The 21219-nt window shown below is 41.1% G+C and overlaps 1 protein-coding gene across 6 annotated transcripts in view; it reads right to left on the bottom strand.

Moving 5' to 3' along the window:
* ESR1 (estrogen receptor 1) overlaps positions 1-21219 on the bottom strand; it is a 415435-nt gene that overhangs the window by 280156 nt on the left and 114060 nt on the right. For 4 of the 6 annotated variants that reach the window (XM_011943764.1, XM_011943767.1, XM_011943763.1 and 1 more), the window contains one exon: positions 19520-20047. In XM_011943764.1, coding sequence (XP_011799154.1) covers positions 19520-19971 — 452 coding nt within the window. In that variant the 5' untranslated portion in view covers positions 19972-20047. Of the gene's footprint in view, positions 1-19519; positions 20315-20380; positions 20572-21219 lie in introns of those variants that run through there. The other 2 variants (XM_011943765.1, XM_011943762.1) reach the window with 2 other exon arrangements.

The following is a 21219-nucleotide window of genomic DNA, read 5'->3' on the forward strand; positions in this document are numbered from 1 at the left end:
TCCTGACCTCGTGATCTGCCCGCCTCGGCCTCTCAAAGTGCTGGGATTACAGGCGTGAGCCACCACGCTCGGCCTTGCTTACTTTTAAGAACACATAGCAGAACCTTCTGCAGTGCAGTTTGCAGACAAAGTCATCTGGAGACTCCGGGAACATATGCTGGGAAATGTATAGAGTGGCAGTTATACGGATGACATGGTGAGAGAAGATTGGGTTGGTATGTGTGATATGCCCTACCAAGGCAGTGATTCTATGATTTGTTTGGAGTTTTGGAGTTTGGACATGCTATTATGACCTCTTTGACTTAGAGTAATACCTACAAGTTGTTCTCTGGAACACTTTAACCTCTTCCTCCAGATTCATCTCCTTCTGCTCCTTCACCCTCCTTCCATGTACTTGCAGTCCAGCAACGAATTACTTGACATTCCCAAATCTGCCATGCCTGTGCTTATCGTTAAGCCTTGGCTCATGTTTTTTCCCTGCCAAGAATAACCTTTTCTAGTCCTTTCAAGTCTAGAGAAATCTTCATCATGTTGACTCAACTTCACTCTGCTACTTCTCTTCTTTGTACCTCTACCTTCTTAGCCCTCATCACACTGCAATAAAAGCTACAGTTACACAGGTTTTATACTTGTTAGACTATGCTGTTATACCTGTGAGCAGCATCTAATAAATAGGAGGCAGCCAATACATCATTTGAATGTACTTAAGTTGAATTTGATTCAAATGAATTATGTGGAACTCATTCCGTGATATCCCCCAAAATAATTAAAAATACCTTGAGAGGTCAGTAAATCAGTCCTGATATGTGCCCCGTTACCTGCACAAAGTTCCCATAGGCAACAAAAGACAATAGAGCAAAACAAATTTCAATTTTGGATAAGTCACTTCCAGTTTACTAGGATTTTCTAAACCAGTATCTAAGGGACTTGAGACCAAGTTACATAATATGCAAATAATTCTGTGTCATTTTCCTCATTTGAAAATAAGAATAACAGCATTTTCTCTATCTGGAGAGATGATGACATTGTATAACATTTACGAAAAGAAGTTAAAACTCATGAAGCCAGACGCTTGATGTTAATCTTTAACACCTGCTTTGAAGTGCATACATAGTAGTCTTTCAGTAAATGGACTATGCTGCAAAGGCTTTTAATTACCATGCAATACTTGATTCCTCTCTCATGTCACATCCAACCCGTCAGGAAATCTCATCAGCTCGACCTTCAAAGTGCGAATCAATACAAACTCTTGATACTTAAAGACATAGTGTTAACTTTTAAAATATAATGGTATTATAGTTGGGCTTTTAAAAATAGTCCTCATCCTTTGGAAGTGTATACGGAAATATTTACAAATGAAACATAATAGTTGAAGCTGCGCGATGTGTACATGAAGGATCACTGTGCTTTTCCACTTCTGTAAAAGTTTCAAAACGTTCACAACAGAATGTCAGATCAGGTCATTCCTCTTTCAAACCTTTAACTCGATTTTCAACTCAGAGTAAAAGCCAGAGTCCTGAGGATGCTGTCCCCCACGTTCGTCTTCTTACCCACCTCCAACTTCTTTTTTTTTCATTCTTTTTTCTTTTTCTTTTTCTTTTTTTTTTTTTTTTTTGAGACAGGGTCTCACTCTGTCACCCTGACATGATCTCAGCTCACTGCAACCTCAACTCCTGGACTCAAGTGATCCTCCCATCTCAGCCTCCCAAGTAATTAGGACTACAGATGCATGCTGCCACATCCGGCTGATTTTCTTTGTATTTTTTTGGAGAGATGGGGTCTCACCATGTTGCCCAGGCTGGTCTCAAGCTCCTGGGCTCAGGTGATCCATCTGCCTCCGCTTCCCAAAGTGTTGGAATTACAGGTGTGAGTCACCACGCCCAGCACCTCCAACTTCTTACTCCGTTCCGGCCATGCTGGCCTCTGTACCTCAAAGACACCAGGGATGTTCCCACATCAGAGCCTTTTCCCTGCTATGCCCTCAGCCTAAAATGCTTTTCACCAGGATATCCGCATGGTACTATTCCCTCCCCTATTCAAGACTTTGCTTAAATGTCACCTGTGTAATGGAAACTTTCCCAATTTGTCCCATCAGACAAATTGATCAGTAGTTCACTGATCTATTCCCAGTTCTGATAACAGTACCTGGCATAGAATAGATGGTCAATGAATATGTGTTGAATTAATAAACGAGCAAAATGGGTCAGCCACCCCATGAAGCTAGCTGGAGGTTTTACAACATCAACAGAGAGAGGTAAGAGCACGGGAGACAAGCCACCGTGATCACTATAAACCAGGCTGCCAAACTGATTTCAATTACTGCTTACAAGGAGGAAGGACAAGGACCCCATGTGTGCCTAGGAAGTCAACAAAGTTTTTTTTTTTTTTTTTAGACGGAGTCTTGCTCTGTCGCCCAGGCTGGAGTGCAGCGGCTGGATCTCAGCTCACTGCAACCTCCGCCTCTCGGGTTCATGCCATTCTCCCATCTCAGCCTCCCGAGTAGCTGGGACCACAGGCGCCGGCCACCTCGCCCGGCTATAATACAGCAGAGTTTTCTAGAGCCTGAGGATTAAGTATCCGTAGGAAACCTGCCCTTTTACTCTTCAGAAACGTCTATCCCAGGCCTCGCAGCACAGGCTGACACGTTCTAGCCTCTGCATTGGAAGAGCGTCCTCTCATTTCTAGACGCTATCCTCTCATGGTTTTGTCTAGACAGTGGAATCAGAAGCAACCTAAAACCCTTAATATAGGCTCAAATTCCCAGCCTGTACCTCATTCACTCTTATCTTCCTACAAGATCTGGCCTTGCACAGAAGAAAATCAACTATATATCTTTATTACCCTTACAGGTGGTATTTATAACTTTTTGTATTGAGCTCAGAAATCCACTTCCTGATGCTCCTGCTGTAGTCTAAGCATGCTATGTGAAGCAAGGTGTGAGCATGCCATGAAGCCAAAGACAGACCACACGACCAACTTTCAATTCCTTCCCTCCCCCATCCCCAGGGCTCTCTGCTCAACCTGGCTCATGTCCAACTGGGGCAAAATCACTCAGCTGTTACTCAGTCACCTCGACTCCCACCTGCAAAAGCAAACAATTTCCTAAGTACCCCAGAACCCTGGAGAACACATTTCTTCCTTCCTTCCCTCCTTCCTTCCTTCCTTCCTTCCTTCTTTTTTTTTTTTTTTTTTTTTGAGATGGAGTCTTGCTCTGTCACCCAGGCTGCAGTGCAGTGACATGATCTCGGCTCATTGCAACCTCCACCTCCACCTTCTGGGTCCAAGTGATTCTCCTGTCTCAGTCTCCTGAAGAGCTGGGATAACAGGTGTGTGCCACCACACTCAGCTAATTTTTGTATTTTTGGTAGAGACGAGGTTCTTCCATTTTGGCCAGGCTGATCTCAAACTCCTGACCTCAGGTGATCCACCCACCTTGGCCTCCCAAAGTGCCTGGGATTACAGGCATGAGCCACCGTACCCGGCCAATAACCGGGTTTCTAACCCTCACTCTGGCTCTTACTCCCAAACATGCCTTCCATCATGACTCTGGGAATTCTTTAATGGCCTCAGGCTAGGACTGAGTAAAAGGAAATATTTTGAGTACCTGAGAATTCTCACTTCCACTCCTTTCCCAAAAAGACTTCAGAGAATTTTCCCCCAGAAAATGACACAAGTACAGTTAGTTATCTGACCTATATTCCAATAACTTCTGGAGCATTTCCTTGTCGCACTGTCTCCCACGCATATCCTTGTTCACACCATAGCCCTGATTTCTTTACAAACCCAACCACGTATTGGAGAACCCCAGTCCCATAAGCCCGGCTGTAGCCAGGAATCCCTTGTGCAGCACGCCATCTCCCAAGCCACCAGAGTCAAGGTCAAGCTCTACCAAGGCAGCCACCCCCAAAGTGTTGCAACCTGAATAGGTAGAGGAGGGGGAGTACAGATCTCTTTAATGTTTATCTAGATAGGAGGTTTGCTTTTGTCTTCTAAATGTTTCACACTTCAAAAAGCATTTCAGAGATTTATTTCTCTGAAACATTCTTTTCTGAAATCCAGTTAAAAAATAAGATAATTTCCCCAAGACAACAAAGAAAGGTGCTATTTTTTAATACTTATGATCTTACTCATTCACAAAAGTTACCTAATCCATAGTTCTGAAAGCAAGAACTCTTTTTGCCTTTTTTTTTTTTTGAGACGGAGTCTTGCTTTATTGCCCAGGTTGGAGTGCAGTGGTGCGATCTCAGTTCACTGCAACCTACACCTCCTGGGTTCGAGTTTCTCCTGTCTCAGCCTCCCAAGCAGCTGGAACTGCAGGCATGTGCCACCATGCCCGGCTAATTTTTTGTATTTTTAGTAGAAATGAGGTTTCATCATGTTAGCCAGGATGGACTCAATCTCCTGACCTTGTGATCCACCCGCCTTGGCCTCTGAAAAGCAAGAACTCTTTTTACCAGATGCTATTTCTTGATGTTCCCTTCATACATTGTACCATTTTCCCTTATACTTTAATTATCCTTCTTTACAATTAGCAATAATTATAATTATCTGAATGACAGCAATGTCATTGTATGTTTAGTCTAAACCTATGTCTTCTACTATAATCAATAATAATGACAAAAATAAGCATGCACATTCTACATGCCTCCTTTCCTGGTAGGAAAGCAGGTAGAAATGGGCACCATAACAGAAAACCTCCAGGCTTCAAAAAATTAAGCCCATGAAGCAGAGAGGCAACATGGCTAGGGCTGCCAGACTTAACCAACAAAAATACAGGACATTCAATTAAATTGGAATTTCAGATAAACAACAAATAATATTTTAGTATAATATTGCATAGGACATGCTAAAATGTTATTTGCTATTTAACTGAAATTCCAGTTTACCTGGGCATCCTATGTTTTATCTGACAACTCTACATATGGTTCTTCTAAGAAAAGGCAGCAGAGATGCACAAATCCGGCCACAATGACAGATCTGAGCTCAGGACAACAGAAAATCATCACACGTTTAACCATGCTTTTCTCATCAAGAGACAAAAGTCTGTTTTGGACATAATTAGGCAACTTTGAAGATGCACTAAATCTTGGGCCAGTGGGTATCACGTTAGGTTACTGTTCCTGTTTACTAAAATTATGTAGGAGTTTACAAAAAAGAAAAAGAAAAAAACTAATGAACCTTCTGATTCACGTAGCTTAGGTCACCAAAGAGAAACTCCCTCACCTTTAAGAACTCCCTGGCACAGCATCATGAGGCGTGCAGCTTTCATTTCTCTTTCTCACTTCCTCTCCACCTGCTGGAGCTCTCCTTCATGTAGATTCAATTAGAAAGGGTTAGGCTGGACTTCAGGAAGATTTAAAATGATCATCTTCCAAGGAGAAGAAATACTGACTTAGAAAAAGTTGCCATTGACCTAATCTTCCTGTGTTTAGCATCATCTGTCTCCAAGGAATCGCCAGAATGCAGGATGCTGAGCAAAGCCTCTCAGAGTATCACGAGGGGAACGAGCTTTGTTTTCAGCTCCTTAGTGGAACTCATTTTGCTGCAAGGATCTTAATAGTACTTTCAAAACCAGAAGAAAATACATTTTGGCCTTCAGTTTTTCACAGAAAGGAAAAGAAATGTGAAGGACAATCTCAAGACGTCCACACTAACTTCTCCTACCTCAAATTGTTTTGCTTCTACATGTATAAAAGTCATAAGCTATTGATATCAAGGACATATTAATTCTTACATTCTCTCTTTACAGCATTGTGAATTGTAAGATTTTTCATATCTCCTTTTAAAATTTTTTAACTGGCAATTCTAGCAGTTCTTTGACTCATTTTTAAAAAATCAAAGTGAAAAAAATGCTATAGTTTTGTTTAGTTATAAATTCTATCCTGATAAATATATACCTCTAAAGAACAAGTTGTGTCAAATCATCTTGGTGTACCACAGTTACAACCCACCAGCCATGCCTTTCTTTAACACATGTAACAGGGATATTAGTTATACTTCCGACATATGGGTCCATCAATTGCCATTCTTATTAAACTTTCATTTCATTTCCTGGAACAGTATTAAACTACAAGGGGAAAATTTAATAGTAAACAGTATATAACCAACATCAGGCTTAGTCATTAGTCTTAGAGAAGACACATGTTTTTCAACATGTGGACCAGGTAACTAAAAATGTCTATCGTAACCTGACTGCTAGATCAAGCACAGATCAAATTATGTTTTAAATTCTGTCAATACTAAAGTGAAATATCTATAATGAAATAATGTAAGTTCCATTTTCACATTGGTGATAGTGGACTAAAAATAGCACCCAACTGCTTCAGAAATCTGAAAGGAGACAGCGTAAGACTCCAGGGAAGTCTGGCAAGGTCACGCCTAACCTTTAAGCCCTGGAAACAGAAAAAAAAAGAAAAACAAGGGAATCTTCAGTCCCAAAGTAAACAAGGTATAGTTATTAAATTGAGAGTAAATAATCTAAATAGAAGTATAGGAAATAAGTCATCACTAGAGAACTACACTGACATGACAAACAGAGGTTAAAAATTCTCACATGAACCATATACCAATTAAACAGATGGCCTGTCTAGACGGGCATGGCTGGGGCATTCACTTTAGCTATCATTATAATGTTGTAGTGACCAGAATTAGGTATTCTGTGATCCTGCTTTGCTTGAGCTTCTACTATAAATGCTAGAACAGTAACAATGAGTATAGCATGGTCTGATGCCCTCGGTGAACAGGAACTGGCCATGCCTCCATCTGTTAGGTGTGAGGTAGTGGTCAGGAGTCAGAACAGAGGATCTAGGACTACCTGGTTCTTTCTCTACCAGCTGGGAAACCTTGGGGGAAGTTCCTTCACCTTTCTGGACTTTGATTTCTTCACCTGGAAAATATAAAATGTACGATTCCATCATGTCTAAGGCCCCTCCTAGATGATAATACTGTGATTTTATGATTTTATTTATACAAAGAGAGGATTGCACCAAATTACACTATAATTTTATCCAGATTTTAAGTTCTCAGATGGGTTTCACATGCAAAGAAATTCCTAAGGTTGCTATCAGCAAGTCTTTGTAGAATTTCATTTATTGGCTCCTGATATTAGAAGGAAAAACATCCCCCTGCTTAATGGAAAATTGTTTAAACATGCTTTTAGCAAGGATCATAAAAATAGTCATTTCCCATAAAAATAAAAGCAGCAGCCTCAGGACACAGTCTAAGATGAAAGCATTGTCACAACTAAAACAAAGACAAGGAATTAACAAACCAACTGCCAAGTAAATTGATCAGCAACAGAAAAATCCTGTCAATTTCTCTGCATAATGGAGTCGGTTAAAAGCTTAAGCTCCAGAGTCCAAATTCTAGATCTAGAATCCCTAATTCTCCAGTACTGGTTATATGACCTTGGACAAGTCACTTCCCCTCCCCAAGTCTTAGTTTCTACATCCCATAAAATAAGAATAACAATAGTACCAGCCTCTTATGAGCAATGTAAGGTTTAAACAAGATGATCATTAAGGTTTTCGGCAAGGCACCTGGTACATTGTGTTCAAAAACCACTAGCTATCCGTGTTCTTCAAGTTATTTCTCTGATTCTTAACAATTTACCCTTATTTTATTAATTCAATATTTGGCTCTTTAAGTTAGTAAGCATTTATTCTGTCCAAGGAACTGGGCTGGAGCTCTGAAGAGTACCACTCAGTTCCTCTTCACAACCTCGCCTGCCCTTCTTTGTCTGGCTAAATCTTCATTCTTAAAAAACTCAGTTGAAAGGGTCACTTGCTCTATTAAACCATTTTGACCTCCATATCAATGGACCGAGATCCTCCATCTGGTTAAGTGCCTCTCCTCAATGCTCCTGGCTGTCTCTTTTCTATCACAATTCTTATTCTACTGTTTTTTCATTGTCTATCCACTTGTCATCTCTCTCACTCAACCATAAAATCCTTGATGACAATGTTCCCAATCTCTGTACCTACCACCAAAGCCAGTACACGATCAACATCCAGTAATGCTTGCTGAGTGAATGAATATGATAAATGAATTAGTAGATCTATGAAATTACTCTAATAGGCTTTATAATTTGGCACCAGTTCCATGACCAGTTTCATGGAAGAAAATTTCTCCACAGATGGAACCAGGGATGGTTTTGAGATGATTCAAGTGCATCACATTTATTGTGCACTTTATTTCTATTAGTATTACATTGTAATATATAATGAAATAATTATGCAACTCACCATAATGTAGAATCAGTGGGAACCCTCAGCTTGTTTTCCTGCCACTAGACAGTCCCATTTGGGGGTGATGGGACACAATGACAGATCATCAGGAATTAGATTCTCATAAGGAGAACCCGGATCCCTCACATGTGCAGTTCACAATAGGGTTCGCATTCCTATGAAAATCTAACGCTACTGCTGATCTGACAGGAGGTGGAGCTCAGGCAGTAATGAAAGCAACGGGGAGCAGCTGTAAATACAGATGAAACTTCACTTGCATGCCCACTGCTCACCTCCTGCTGTGCAGCCCAGTTCCTAACAGGCCCCAAACCAGTACCATTCCACGGTCCAGAGGTTGAGGACCACTCTCTATACATTAATAATCTATTCCATAAACAGGGGAGACAACTCTATTTACAACTAAAATGAAAGGAATTCTCTGGTGATTTCAACCAAAGTACCGGGAAAAGGTGCTATATGCACACAATGCACACTGAACAAACGCCAGGTGGAAAATTCACCTGATAGGGATAGCATTTGAGCTGAACCTTGACTTCTGGGTAGAATCAGCCTAACAGAGATGGAACAAGAAGAAAGAAGGGTATATGGTACATATGAAGATCACTATGAAGAACAGAAGTAGGAACATGCCATTTTAACATGGCTCTTTCAACAAGAGTTTCTTGGAGTAATAGCAGGAGATTGATTGGAATCAAAGTACAAGGGCTTGATTGCCACACCATGGAATATGCGTGTTTTCTCTGACTAGCCTGAGGTCTTTTACACAGGGGAAGAACCAGATAAGGTATCCGGGATATATATATATATCTGTGTGTGTGTATACACACACTTCAGGTAATACACTCTAGTAGCTTATGATTAATTACAGTTTGAAAGCTTAAAAGCTGAAAAACCAGTGAGGAACTCCTAACAGTGATAAGAGAAAACTGACCCTGTGTAGAGAAAGGCGAGAATGACATGACAGACATATGAGAGAAAACTTCTCATCAGTGATTTTAAGATGTCCTAGAAAATGACCGGTACTGCACTGTTGTCAACCACAGTCATTCAATATAAGAACTCTAGCAACAGAATGTTTCTACAAGTTACTTGATAACTTTACTAGCTATTCCCTTATATTAAACACAGACTTCTTAGAAAAGGGTTGGACTCTTGATAGAAAAGCAACATTGGTTTCATTGATCACAATTGCTGAGCATGAGAAACAAAGAACCAAGACTCAGAGAGCCCTGGGCCAGGGGTCGATAATCCCTCATTGTGTGGAGCCCAGAACCTGATAGTCAAGTAATGTGGGCACTAGAGGAGACCCATGTTCACTTCTCACCCAAACACTTGCATTTATACATATTTCTGAGATTTCAAAGACTTGCTTTCAGCTGCTTATTCTGAGTTCACATGAGGAAATGAGCAGGCTTGAGGACTGAGGACCAGACAACCATGGGCTTCTATACCAAGCTGGAGTGCCTGAATGCCACTTCCCTCATCCATAAATTCATCTTCTACAATGCAAAATTGGGCTGGGGAAGCATTAAAAACCGCAGTCTGTTTGTGGAAAGAATTTTGCAAATACATCAGAGGGAGGACACGAGGAGAGCTTTAGTTGAGTCCTCCTCCACATTTAAGAGTGGTTCAAGGATTCAAACTTATAGAACTTTCCAACCATGCAACTGGAAATTTTATGCAATCAATAATTGTACTGATATTTAGGATTTTATAGTTGTATCAACAATGCTAGAGGTTATGTGTACCACTAACAGCCTGCATTGGTGGCAACTCTCTGATGAACCATAAGGAAAAAGAACCCTATGGAGGGAAGATATGAGGGCTTAAATTACCTTCAGTTATCTAAACACTTAACAAAAATCGAATTATGCAGGCTAACTGGCACAGGTATGTGTTTGTGTCCACGTTTTAGATTGCTTCCTAATTTTATCTTCATACCTGGTATCAAAAATCTGCATCTTCATACTCTTCAATCTACCTTCTTTGTATTTATTCCATATCAAATGCAACAGCCAGTCTTGAAACTTCTTTTGGAAAGCTGAGGAGTAGACTGAAAGCTACTGTGTTGGTTCTCCTCAGCACTCCTTTTACCCTCTGCTTCTGAAATCCAAGAGGCCCAAGGAAATGAAGACTTGGAAATCAAGCAGACCTGGGTTTGAATAGTGCTTCTCATGGTTAGAACACAGCAAAACCATGAGGCACATCGCTAGTCTCACTTCCCTCCATGTCTCCATCCTGAAGACTTAGATGGAAACATCCTCCGTCTAAAGTCGTAGGAAGAGTAAATGAGCTACCACCTAGAGATGTGCTGAGAAAATGCAAATCAGTGAGAAAAGCCCCAAAAGTTATTTTGTTTGTTGTTTTTCTTAACTACTGACTCAAGCTTCAACCCAGAGCAATAGTCAGAACTGCTGAAATACGGCCTGGCTCTCGATAGTTTTTTAATCATCTGGGTGGTTCTGAAATCATCCTTGATTTGGATGTTCCAACCAAGGTGAAAAAGACATCCTTGTAGATGTTACCTAAGTACAAGCTTCCAACTCTTTCTTTCTCCCAGTTCCCATTTTTCCAAATCACAGAAAAATTCCCTCCTTGCCCTCTGTACATCACAGCTTCTCCGTAACCTGCTTACCTCAGCTTCAACTACTTCCCTCTCTGGGATTGCTTCAGTCCACAATACTTAATACCCCTCACTCTTTTTATTGATTGATTAATTTTTACTGATTTGGAGTCTTTGGTTTTTTTTTTTTGCAGAGACAGGGTCTCACTGTGTTGTCCAGGCTGGTCTGGAACTCCTGGGCTCAAGCAAGCCTCCCTTCAGCTCCTCAAAGTGCTGGGATTACAGGCATGAGCAGCTACACACAGCCAAATTTGAAGTTTTTTTTACAGTTGTTTTGTTTTTCTAGCACAGTACCTGGCATGTAATAAGCACTTCAAGAAATACTAGCTTCCTGCTTCCTTTTGGTTGCAGAAGTTTAACTTCTAATCACAATAGGGTATTAAAGTTAGTCACTTGAAGGCAAAATAAACAAATATAGGGACATTCCAGACTCACAGAAAATTCCCATACTCACCTTCTTCAGGGTATAGTTCTCAATTCCCTTCTGAAGCAGTAATAAAAAATACTGACTTGCTATGTGCCAGGAATGTTATAAGCCCTAGACATCTATGAATTTGTCTAATCCTCACATCATCCAAACAATGTAGCATTTACAGATGAGGAAACTGAGGCACACAGTTAAGCAATTTGCCAGCAATGACAACTACACAGGAGTCATGCCAGAATAGAAATGTAGCTACTGGCTCCCAGACCTGTGCTTTCATCACTCTATTATATAGAATCAATTCTCATTATTCATGGTACTCATGTTCTGTAAAGTCACCTCAAACACTGAATGAGCAAATACCGAACCACTGCATTGAGGGGAAAACAGGGTAGGTTCCTGGCAGCCCATGGTCACAGCATTTTTGCCAACTCATTAATACATAACCTTGTTTTATATGTTTTTCTGTTCAAAAACACTTTATTTAATATATACTGTTGATTCTCTATCATTGAACTCATGGCCAACAGCCTTGTAACTCATGCCTGAACAAAGCTTATCAAACACGTATTTTCTCTTAAGACATGTCAGAGCCTTATTGCACTTAGAATCCCTAGACAGTACTTCAGGACTATGTTTAGGGGCCATTTTAAACAGCAAAATCATCAACCAGAATTATGAAAATGCAAAAATCATGACGCTAAGTAGATCGCAAAAGGGCACTTGTTTATAGTCTGGGAGCTGCAAGAAGTCAGCCTTGCTCAGCCTCAGCTAGGAACGTATACGTCAGATAACTCAAATTTTTTTGCCATTCCGCACATGTCTGCAAAGGACTGAGAAAGCACCATGAGTATTGACTCGAAGGTTACAAATAAAATGTCAGTAAGTCAGCGAATTTGCAAATACAGAATCCATGAATAATGAGGGCCGACTGTACTTGGAATGCTGTGTGGAGTCCTTTTTCTACTTTTGTTCCTGAGAAAGAGAGATTCACAAACTTCCCACATTCTTCCAGTGGCATCTAAGGATCCCTTCCTAAATGGCCTTTGTCCCAGCCAATAGACTGAAGCAAACCATGTCCCCGATGCTTCCTGCCCACCACCATCCATTCATTCAACCAACAGCTTCTCCCGGCTTTCACGTGGCATGCACTTCGCTAAGAGCTTGAGGGAAATACAGCAATGTAGAAGACATGGTATCTGTTTGGACCAGCGCTCAGGGATTCCTCCTACTAGAAATCAAAGAGGCTTCCGAAATCCCTACAATTTTTTTCCCTGTAACTAAAGAAAATAGCTTCTCAATGTAACTAAATTATGTCTCATACACAAATTGGAATGTATGCCCTTTCACTCTGAATTGCTTGAAATATTCCAGGAGAAATAAATACAACTATGTGTAAGATCTTCCAAAAAAGCAGAAGTCAAAGTCACCAGAAAGAACCTTTAAAATCAACTATGTTTCTGACAATGTTACTTTCGAAACTGTTACCCTCCCCGAGCAAAATCACCTTTGAAAACTACCTTTGTAATGTAAGAAAGATTAATCATGAATGCACTGAATGTTCAGAAATGAGTGTTTTTGTTGATTAAGTGGGAAATTACAGTTAGCAAAAATGCCTTGTATATGTTCACATGGATCTAAAACTCCTGACATCAAGTATACTGGGAGACAACAGTCAAGACTACACTGTTAGTTTACACATGCGGGAGATTCTCATGTTAGAATCAATCTCACCCATTCAAGCTATAAGACTTCCCAGCTGCTAGGTGCAATGCTGTTGCATGAACTGCTGGGAATACAAAATCACACTTTATATAGTCTAAGCCCTCAGCGAATGACTCAATTTGGAATAAGGTAGCCAAATGAATGAATGAACAAACTTTCAAAGAAATTCTACTAATTGAAAATTTCTTCTTTATGTTGTTGAAGTTTCTATCCTCAGAGACAAGAAAAACATCACTTTCCAAAACTTTTAATCTAGTTAATACCACTCTGAGTTATTAAGGCATATTATTATACTGGCTGAGGTAGGAACTCTGTTTAGCCCTGTTCCAGATTTCATTAAAATAACAGATGAGACAGGTCAATAAAGAAATAAACCAGAAAAGGTGAAAGAAAAATATCTGAGAATACACAGATGGAACAACTAAAACAGAAAAGAAAAAAGAAAGCTTAATAGAGTAAAAGAGGCCAAAAACTCTTTAAAGGGAGTTTAAACTTCTATGTATTAGAAAATAAAGCAAATGAAACAAGAAAATATGAGAATGGACTCAAAATTCTAAAAGACCTGCAGAAGAAAGAGGAAGTACGCCAATGCAAAGACGACTATTTCTAACATCGTTTAATTGCAGGAAACTAAAAGAGAACATTGTCTTTTGCTTTCAGAGCCATAAAAGAAATCCCAAGCCGCCCAACAAGTCAAGGAGCCAAGAAAACTGCCCAGGAAGTAGTGCCAGGTATGCACAAGTTGGCTGCTAGGGCCCCTAACTTGCCACTGTTTAGGAACAGGCAGAATGAGCCCGGGACGGAAGGATGGAAGATGGAACTGGAACCAAGGAGGGTGGACCTTAGGGCCTGGCCAGTTCTATGGCTTCTGAGCTGGAGATGAGAATCTGAGTGATAAAACTGCAGAGGTCTTCCATTCCTCCTGGGGTTGACAACATTTGGGGGGCTCTCAAAAATAACCCACCTGAGCTTTTCAAGCGCTCATTCGGAAACGTCTAGTTCTGAACATTACTTAATGGATTTTATTAACTTTAACTGAACTTTTAAAATTTTCCCAAGAGTAACTCTAAGGATCTCCAAAAAATAGAACATTACCAAACAAAGAAGTCTACTATCTTATTAAAGATGACACATTTATTTAAAGTGGATGTTATAAGAACAAACTAATTTGTCCCTCTAAATAGTTCAGGGGAGAGACAAAAAAATTTCAGTCTTGCTTGGAATTTTGGGTTCTTTTAAATTTTTTTTGTAGCAATTATAGGTACTTAATAAGTTTATAATATTATTGTAATATTATTGATAATATCAGTATTAAAATTTTTAGACTATCAAATTAGAATTATACAACAATGAGCCAAGTAGATTTAAGGGATTGGATTTCTGTATAGGATGAACATCTCCAGGGTTCATAGGAGGCATCCAGAAATACTACCTACCCAAACTGAGACGAAAACTTCATTTCCATCATCATCATCATCAAAATCATGGATCATTACCACTACCATATCACTTACAAGTGGGTTGTAAGAAAGTCATACTCTTTCTTATTTGCCCATGTTTCTTGAAATTATTACTTTATTAAACTACATAAAATTTCGTCAGTTGAGACCAGAATAGTTGTCTTTCTATGCTTCCTATTTTTAATAGGGTCTAAAAATACACACATAATTTAAAACATTGTTGATTAACGCAAAACTTTCTTCAGAGTCCCTCATGATATTATCCAAGACAGAGAACTGAGCAATTATGGTTTCTTCCTTCATAAGATTAAGGATATTATAAAAGTGCTTCCCATAACCTCCAGCCCACTTAAGTCCTGGGATTTCAGAGATCAATATGAGGATATTTTAGAGACGAAGTAGGAAACAGCTCAGACATACTTTTTTTTTTTTTAAGTGACATTACACGTCAAGTCATTGGCAGAGTTTAAAATATAAAACCCCTCAATAACTTTGATGAACTGCCTCCTTTCCATCAAATCCCTTACACTTTCGCTTTGGCTGGTTTGCATTCAAGTGGCTATATTTTTTGGATTAATATAGCATCTTTCTCTGGAGTATGCATTTGGTTCGAAGCAATTGTAGCCACTCTGTTTTCCTTTTTTTTAGATAAGCAAACTGAGACAGAATTAAACCAAAAGACTAATTTGCTCCTCTCCATTCAAAGTTGTCTGGAAAAGAAAGAAACGCATTTAGCACGCTGCTCTCTCTACTGGGTACTTCTAAAGTTACATTAAAAATAATAATGAAGTCACAGGGAGGGGTTAAGATGTATTAATTTCATGCTGAGTATGGATTTTAGAAAAATATAATTAAAATTCATATATTTCCTTATGTAAAATTGTTTACACATAATCAGGGTTTTGACATTTTTAAAATATATCTGTAAAATAAATGTTCTTTATGATAACCCAGTAAGCCAGGCTGCAGAAAAATGTTGCAGATGGTGATAAAGATTTTACTTAAATTTGACTTTCACAGGAAAAGATTTCATATAATCATCATTCTATATTTATAACAAAATTACTGACCACTTAAATCTGTTTTTTCCTTGCTTTTTAGCCTGTGAAAGCACCAAAACAAATATTAACATGTGGGTAAAATAATAAAAGCACCTAATGTTTGTTTAGTTTCTGTACCACTTTAACCTATACAATCTCACTTAACAAAGTTACTATTGTCTCACCATTAATGGTAAGTCTGGCATCTTTTCTAGTTTTTCCTGATATCTATGGTTCCTCCCCTTGGCAGTTTTTTACACCTGTCTTGCATATCCTGAAAACTATAAGAAACCAAAATTCTCAAACCTGAGAATTTTCCCAAATTATGAATGTCATAGCCTAAATATATTCACAAAAGTAAATAACAACTATAGCCAGGGATCCAAATTAAATGAGTGTGAGAAAGAAGATTAGAATAAGTGGCAATTATCCTTCAGGAGCTTTCTTCCAAACAGATACAAGCCACATGGAGGAGGTGAAAATGAAATGGAGATTGAAGATGTGAATCCGTTTTCATCCGAAAATACGCTCATTCACGAGGGAATATGTAACTCTTTGGACTATTCTTAGACCAGCACAAAGTGTCAGGTAATCAGTAACAATTTAAATTAATAAAAAAGTAAGATCAGGAAGGAAGGGGGCTGAAATGTTATCTACGTAAAAGGAAAAATGTATCGGAAACTTGAAAGTTAGTCACTTAAATCTCACTTTGGAGATCAGTCTCTATTCAAAGTTGAGAAAGAGTTTTAAATGATCACCAGTGGACAAATGAGTTGCCCAAAATATGCAGATGGCCAGGATACAAATTAGCAGGGCATTGATTTTGATGCAAAAGGTTTATACATTTGCCAAGTTTTTTGGAGAAGTGAGTGATGTCTAACTTTTAAGAATACTGAGTAATAAAACTGAAATAAGCATGCAGCATTAAATTCCTAATTTGAACTTTAAAAAGGATAGTTGATAATTAATAATTAAGCTTCATCTTTAGTTTTATTCAAAGTTCCTAAGTTGTTTGAAATCTAAAAAGGAACCCAGGATAAGATGACTCCCCATTTCCTTCATCATGAAATTTTTAGTAACATCTTGCAAAATCTCAGCTTGCCAAGTAACAAACTTATATTAATAACAATTTGCTGGGACATGTGACAATCTTTCTCACATTATTATGTGCCAGAGAAATTTTATCTGATACATTTCTTCACACATAGATGTGGCTGCATATTATGGAAGAAATGGAAGAAAGTAACCACAGCATCTCAATGCTAAATGATGTGACCTTCACATAAATTCTCTGAACATCCAGTGGGACACTCATGAGGACAGTCCACACCACAGCACCATTCTATAACAGAAAAGTTAAGAATCAGACAGTAAAACTTAGCCTAACTGACTAAAGACATCAACCTAATTTATAAGGGAAAAATGAAGACAATCAAAATAGCATTTTGATTTGCATAGGTAAAAACAACCAGCCACTTGTCTGAATTTTTTGTTTTCTACTGAACATATAATATTTCAGGCCATTAGCTTTCTAATTTTTTTCTTTGAGTTCAATCTACAGTAAGAAATACATTTTACATCACAATCAGCACCCAGAAGCATGTATAATTAAAATAGATTTTCAGGAAACAACACTTACCCTTACTAAATGCCATGCACTCTGATATTTTCTATTGTATTCCTTTCTGTTTTAGTCCTTTTTAAAAATATTCTAGACTCATTAAACTGATTTCACGACCTTCTGGGTCACAACAAGCAGTTTGAAAACACTGCTTTCAGCCCTAAACCCTTTTGAGAACTACTTAAGAAACTTAAAGTTTCCTAAAAGAGTCCAATCAATCCTTTCCTTTATACCGAGAGTTATTTAAGCAGAAAAACTGAGAGGGCAAAAATACTAAATAACATCTGTCCATATGAAGAACTTGCAAAGATGCTTCTTTTCCTTGCTGGATAATAAGAGGCAGAATTCTAACAAAAGAGGAAAGATAATCCGGGAAATAAAACACAGGAGAAATCATTCTAAAACTGAATTTCCAAACAGAGTCCCATTTGTACAAGATTTTTTTTTTTAATTTTTAAGTTCTTTGTATCTTTTTTTATTATTCTAAGAGTATTTGAATATCATTTAATGCAAAAAGTGTAAGATAGGGCACATTACACTGATACTACTTATCGCTGGGATGATGAACAATTTTGAATAAGATGCGATACCCTCTGTATTTGACCAGGTTCACTTTGTAATTATTAGCAAGGCAGTAAATAATCTACCAAGGAGCAGTCTCATTAGTGCCCATTGAAATTCAGTGGCATTAATTTGCAATAAAAGAACTGAAAATTAAATATGAAAGAAAATGGTTTCTGGAGTCCATCATAAGGTTATGGAATTCACATCATAGCAATGCCTTCCTTCACATCAAGGAGTTTTTAATGTTGTGTGGAATTAGACTTAATCGCTGTATTTTGTTCTTCCATTTAAAAAAAAAAAAAGTGGGCAGAAGAAATTCTTTTTCTCTGTTTTAACCCTAAATTAAAACAAGTAAAATTAATTTGAAATATGCCAACTTTTAAAAGTTTTGTTCATTGTTTGTCTTTTAAGTAAAGACAGCTTGGACCTGCATGGCTGTGGGATGCTGTAAATTTCTCTAAGGCGGCTGAGGATGCATGCTGGATACCCCCGGAATCTGCCCTTCTGTATATCCTCTGGGGCCAAACTGCACCTTATTCCCTTCCTTCTGCTATAAATGTCCCTGGAAACAGAATACTTAACAGAAACTGGTCCACGGCTTACAAGGCAGAAAGATAACGGAGACACCAGTCCAGATACCAGTGTACAGTTAGGAAATGCCTAATTCAGCACCCAGCCATGTGGCGCCCTGAAGCTCCCAAACCCAGTCCAGAGTACACCTGTCCTGTGGCCACCTGGGCAGGTGTTCACCAGAAGCGCCCACCTAATCCCTCTGCAGGCCCATCAGGAAAAAAAAGAAAAAAAAAAAGGAGAAACTGGGCAAGGGAAAATGGGAGGAAAGGGAGAGGGAGAAAGAATAAATCTTGTCGGAAAAAAAATAAAAATGAGGACACACAACCTTCGCCATTGAAGTCACGAAGTGGTCTCCTGTGTCCTGGACCGGCCGCGCTTGTTCCACAGTGGCTGCGAGGCGCAGACCCCGGCGGACCCGCACGCCACTCCGGGGCATTCTCCCCGGGTGGGACACGCTCGTCACTGGGCTGGCGGGAGATTATTTTTAAGCACTCGTGCTTCCATATGGCTTGTTTTAAACTCGCGGGACACCTACAAATTTCCGGCTGTCAGAAGTCACATGCCAGCAATCCGCTCCAGCGCGGACTCAGCCAGCTAACTCCGAAATCAGACCCATTCAACTCCCAATCGCTCACTTTAAAGCCCCAGGACGTGGGGTGGGGAAGGGGGAAAGGGGGTGATAGGAATCGCTTCCCAGAAAGTCATCATCATAGCCGACATATTTCCAATCAAATAGTCTAGATGAAAGGAAATTTGGGGAGCACATTAAACAAAAACATTGAAAGGATAAATAAAATTCTGCCAAGCTCCGCTAACTCCAAACACCCCCAACTTTAAATGCCAAGAGCGGGACCTTCCCAAGTGACTCAAAGCGCCTCGTGTTTATTTGCCTGGAGGTGTTTTCCCCCGCAAATAACTGCTGCTTTGTCTGGTTTTCCAACGTGTGTTTAGTTAGGAAGCCCCGGGCTTTCGGGTCTGCCTCTCGCACGGACGGTAAGTGGGTAGGGAGCACGTTTTTCTCAGCTGCCGGGCGAGAGAACTTGACTCTGAACGCAACGCGGGCTGCACGCAGAACCCCCGGGCTGGGCCGCGCGCACCGGGCTCCCTGCGCGCACCCTCGGGTCGCGCGTCCCGCGGCTCCCGCGGCTCCCTCGGCTCCCCCTTCTCCCTCCTTCCCTTTCTCCCTTCCTCCCTCTCGCCGGGCGCGGCGGCCACCCCCGACGGGCGGCGCGGGCGCGGGTACCTGTAGAATGCCGGCGGGCCGGCCTCGCGCACCGTGTAGCCGCTGGGCTCGTTCTCCAGGTAGTAGGGCACCTGCTGGCCGTGGGGCTGCAGGAAAGGCGACAGCTGCGGCGGCGGGTGCAGCAGCATCAGCGGGCTCGGAGACACGCTGTTGAGTGGGGGGAAACCCCCCAGGCCGTTGGAGCCGAATGCCGCAGCCTCAGACCCCGGGCCGTACGGAAGGCCCGTCTGGCCGTAGACCTGCGCGTTGGCGGCGGCCGCGGCGTTGAACTCGTAGGCGGCGCCCTCGGGGTAGTTGTACACGGCGGGCTTGCTACTGTCCACGTACACCTCGCCCAGGGGCCGCTCCAGGGGGATCTTGAGCTGCGGACGGTTCAGGGGCTCCAGCTCGTTCCCTTGGATCTGATGCAGTAGGGCCATCCCGGATGCTTTGGTGTGAAGGGTCATGGTCATGGTCCTGGTCCGTGGCCGTGGGCAGGGCGCAGACCGTGTCCCCGCAGGGCAGAAGGCTCAGAAGCCGGCGGGCCACCTGGAAAAAGAGCACAGCCCGAGGTTAGAGGCGACGCAGCGCATGTCCCGCCGAGACGCGAGCTCTGGCCCTGGCCCTGACCCGGGAGCCTGCGGGTCCAGTGAAGCCGGGCGACCCGACGGGAGCAAGTGCAGTCCCGAGACGAACGCCCTCCGCCAGCTCCCGGGCTCCCGGGCCTCCAACTTTAAGTACTGGTCTCCCGAGCTCATATGCATTACAAAGGTGCTGGAGGAAGGCCAGGGACTGTTGCCTTGCCCTGACATTGGCTTAAACATCACTCCAGGCACAACTCGATTTGGAGCGATCCCAAAGAGCAGCTTCCCTGAACTTTACTTTACTTGTCGTCGCTGCTGGATAGAGGCTGAGTTTCACGGCCAGGGGGCGGGGGCGCACGAGGATCTGCTAAAGGTGGCCCAGGGAAGACCGGGCTTAAAATAAACGCGAAAGACGAATCCAGGGGCCGGCTTTCTCTAATGTGCTGCCTTATGTGCCCCGTGCCAGACTCCAATATATCTCTGTTTGTCTCTCTTTCTGTTTGATTCCCCCTCCTCGTTGGCTAGAAATACGTAGTGTGTACATAGGATGACCCTGGGGAGGACTACACTGTAACCGAGATAGGACAGATAGAATGGGGTGTGTGGTTGCATATGCAGCCAGCCACAGACAGCTATATTTAGCAGCTGGGGGAACTGACAGGGAGCATCTGAGGGGAAGGGGGGCGGAGATTCAGGGTATACATATAGGAAGAGCTGCATTTTGCCATCAGGAGAATGCAACCTGCCAGGACCTCAGTTTCTTCCTCTGCAAAATGCTCCCAAAGTAGACCCTTCCACAGCCTTCTGATACTCTCTCAGCTGGACTTGTGTGTTTATGTTGGACCACAGTACTGTACTTGGTCCCATTAGGAATTCTCATGTGAAGGATGATTCAGAAAAACCTTTGGTTAGGGCGCACATGGGTGTTCATGCCTTCCACAGGTTAGTTATGCAACCAAAACTTCAGAAAACTGAATATAAAATGTGACCTTTTCATACCAAACATAACCTCAGGTCATGAACCAAAGCTTTGGCAATTATGTGACATTGTCGGTCTGGTTCAGCTAACAGATTTTTAAAATGCATTTCTGCATGTCTATTCTTTACTCTTACAACTCGATCTTCTCGGTTCACTTG

This window comes from Colobus angolensis, unplaced genomic scaffold (genome assembly GCF_000951035.1).
Source record: "Colobus angolensis palliatus isolate OR3802 unplaced genomic scaffold, Cang.pa_1.0 Scaffold221, whole genome shotgun sequence".
Taxonomy (NCBI): Eukaryota; Metazoa; Chordata; class Mammalia; order Primates; family Cercopithecidae; genus Colobus; species Colobus angolensis.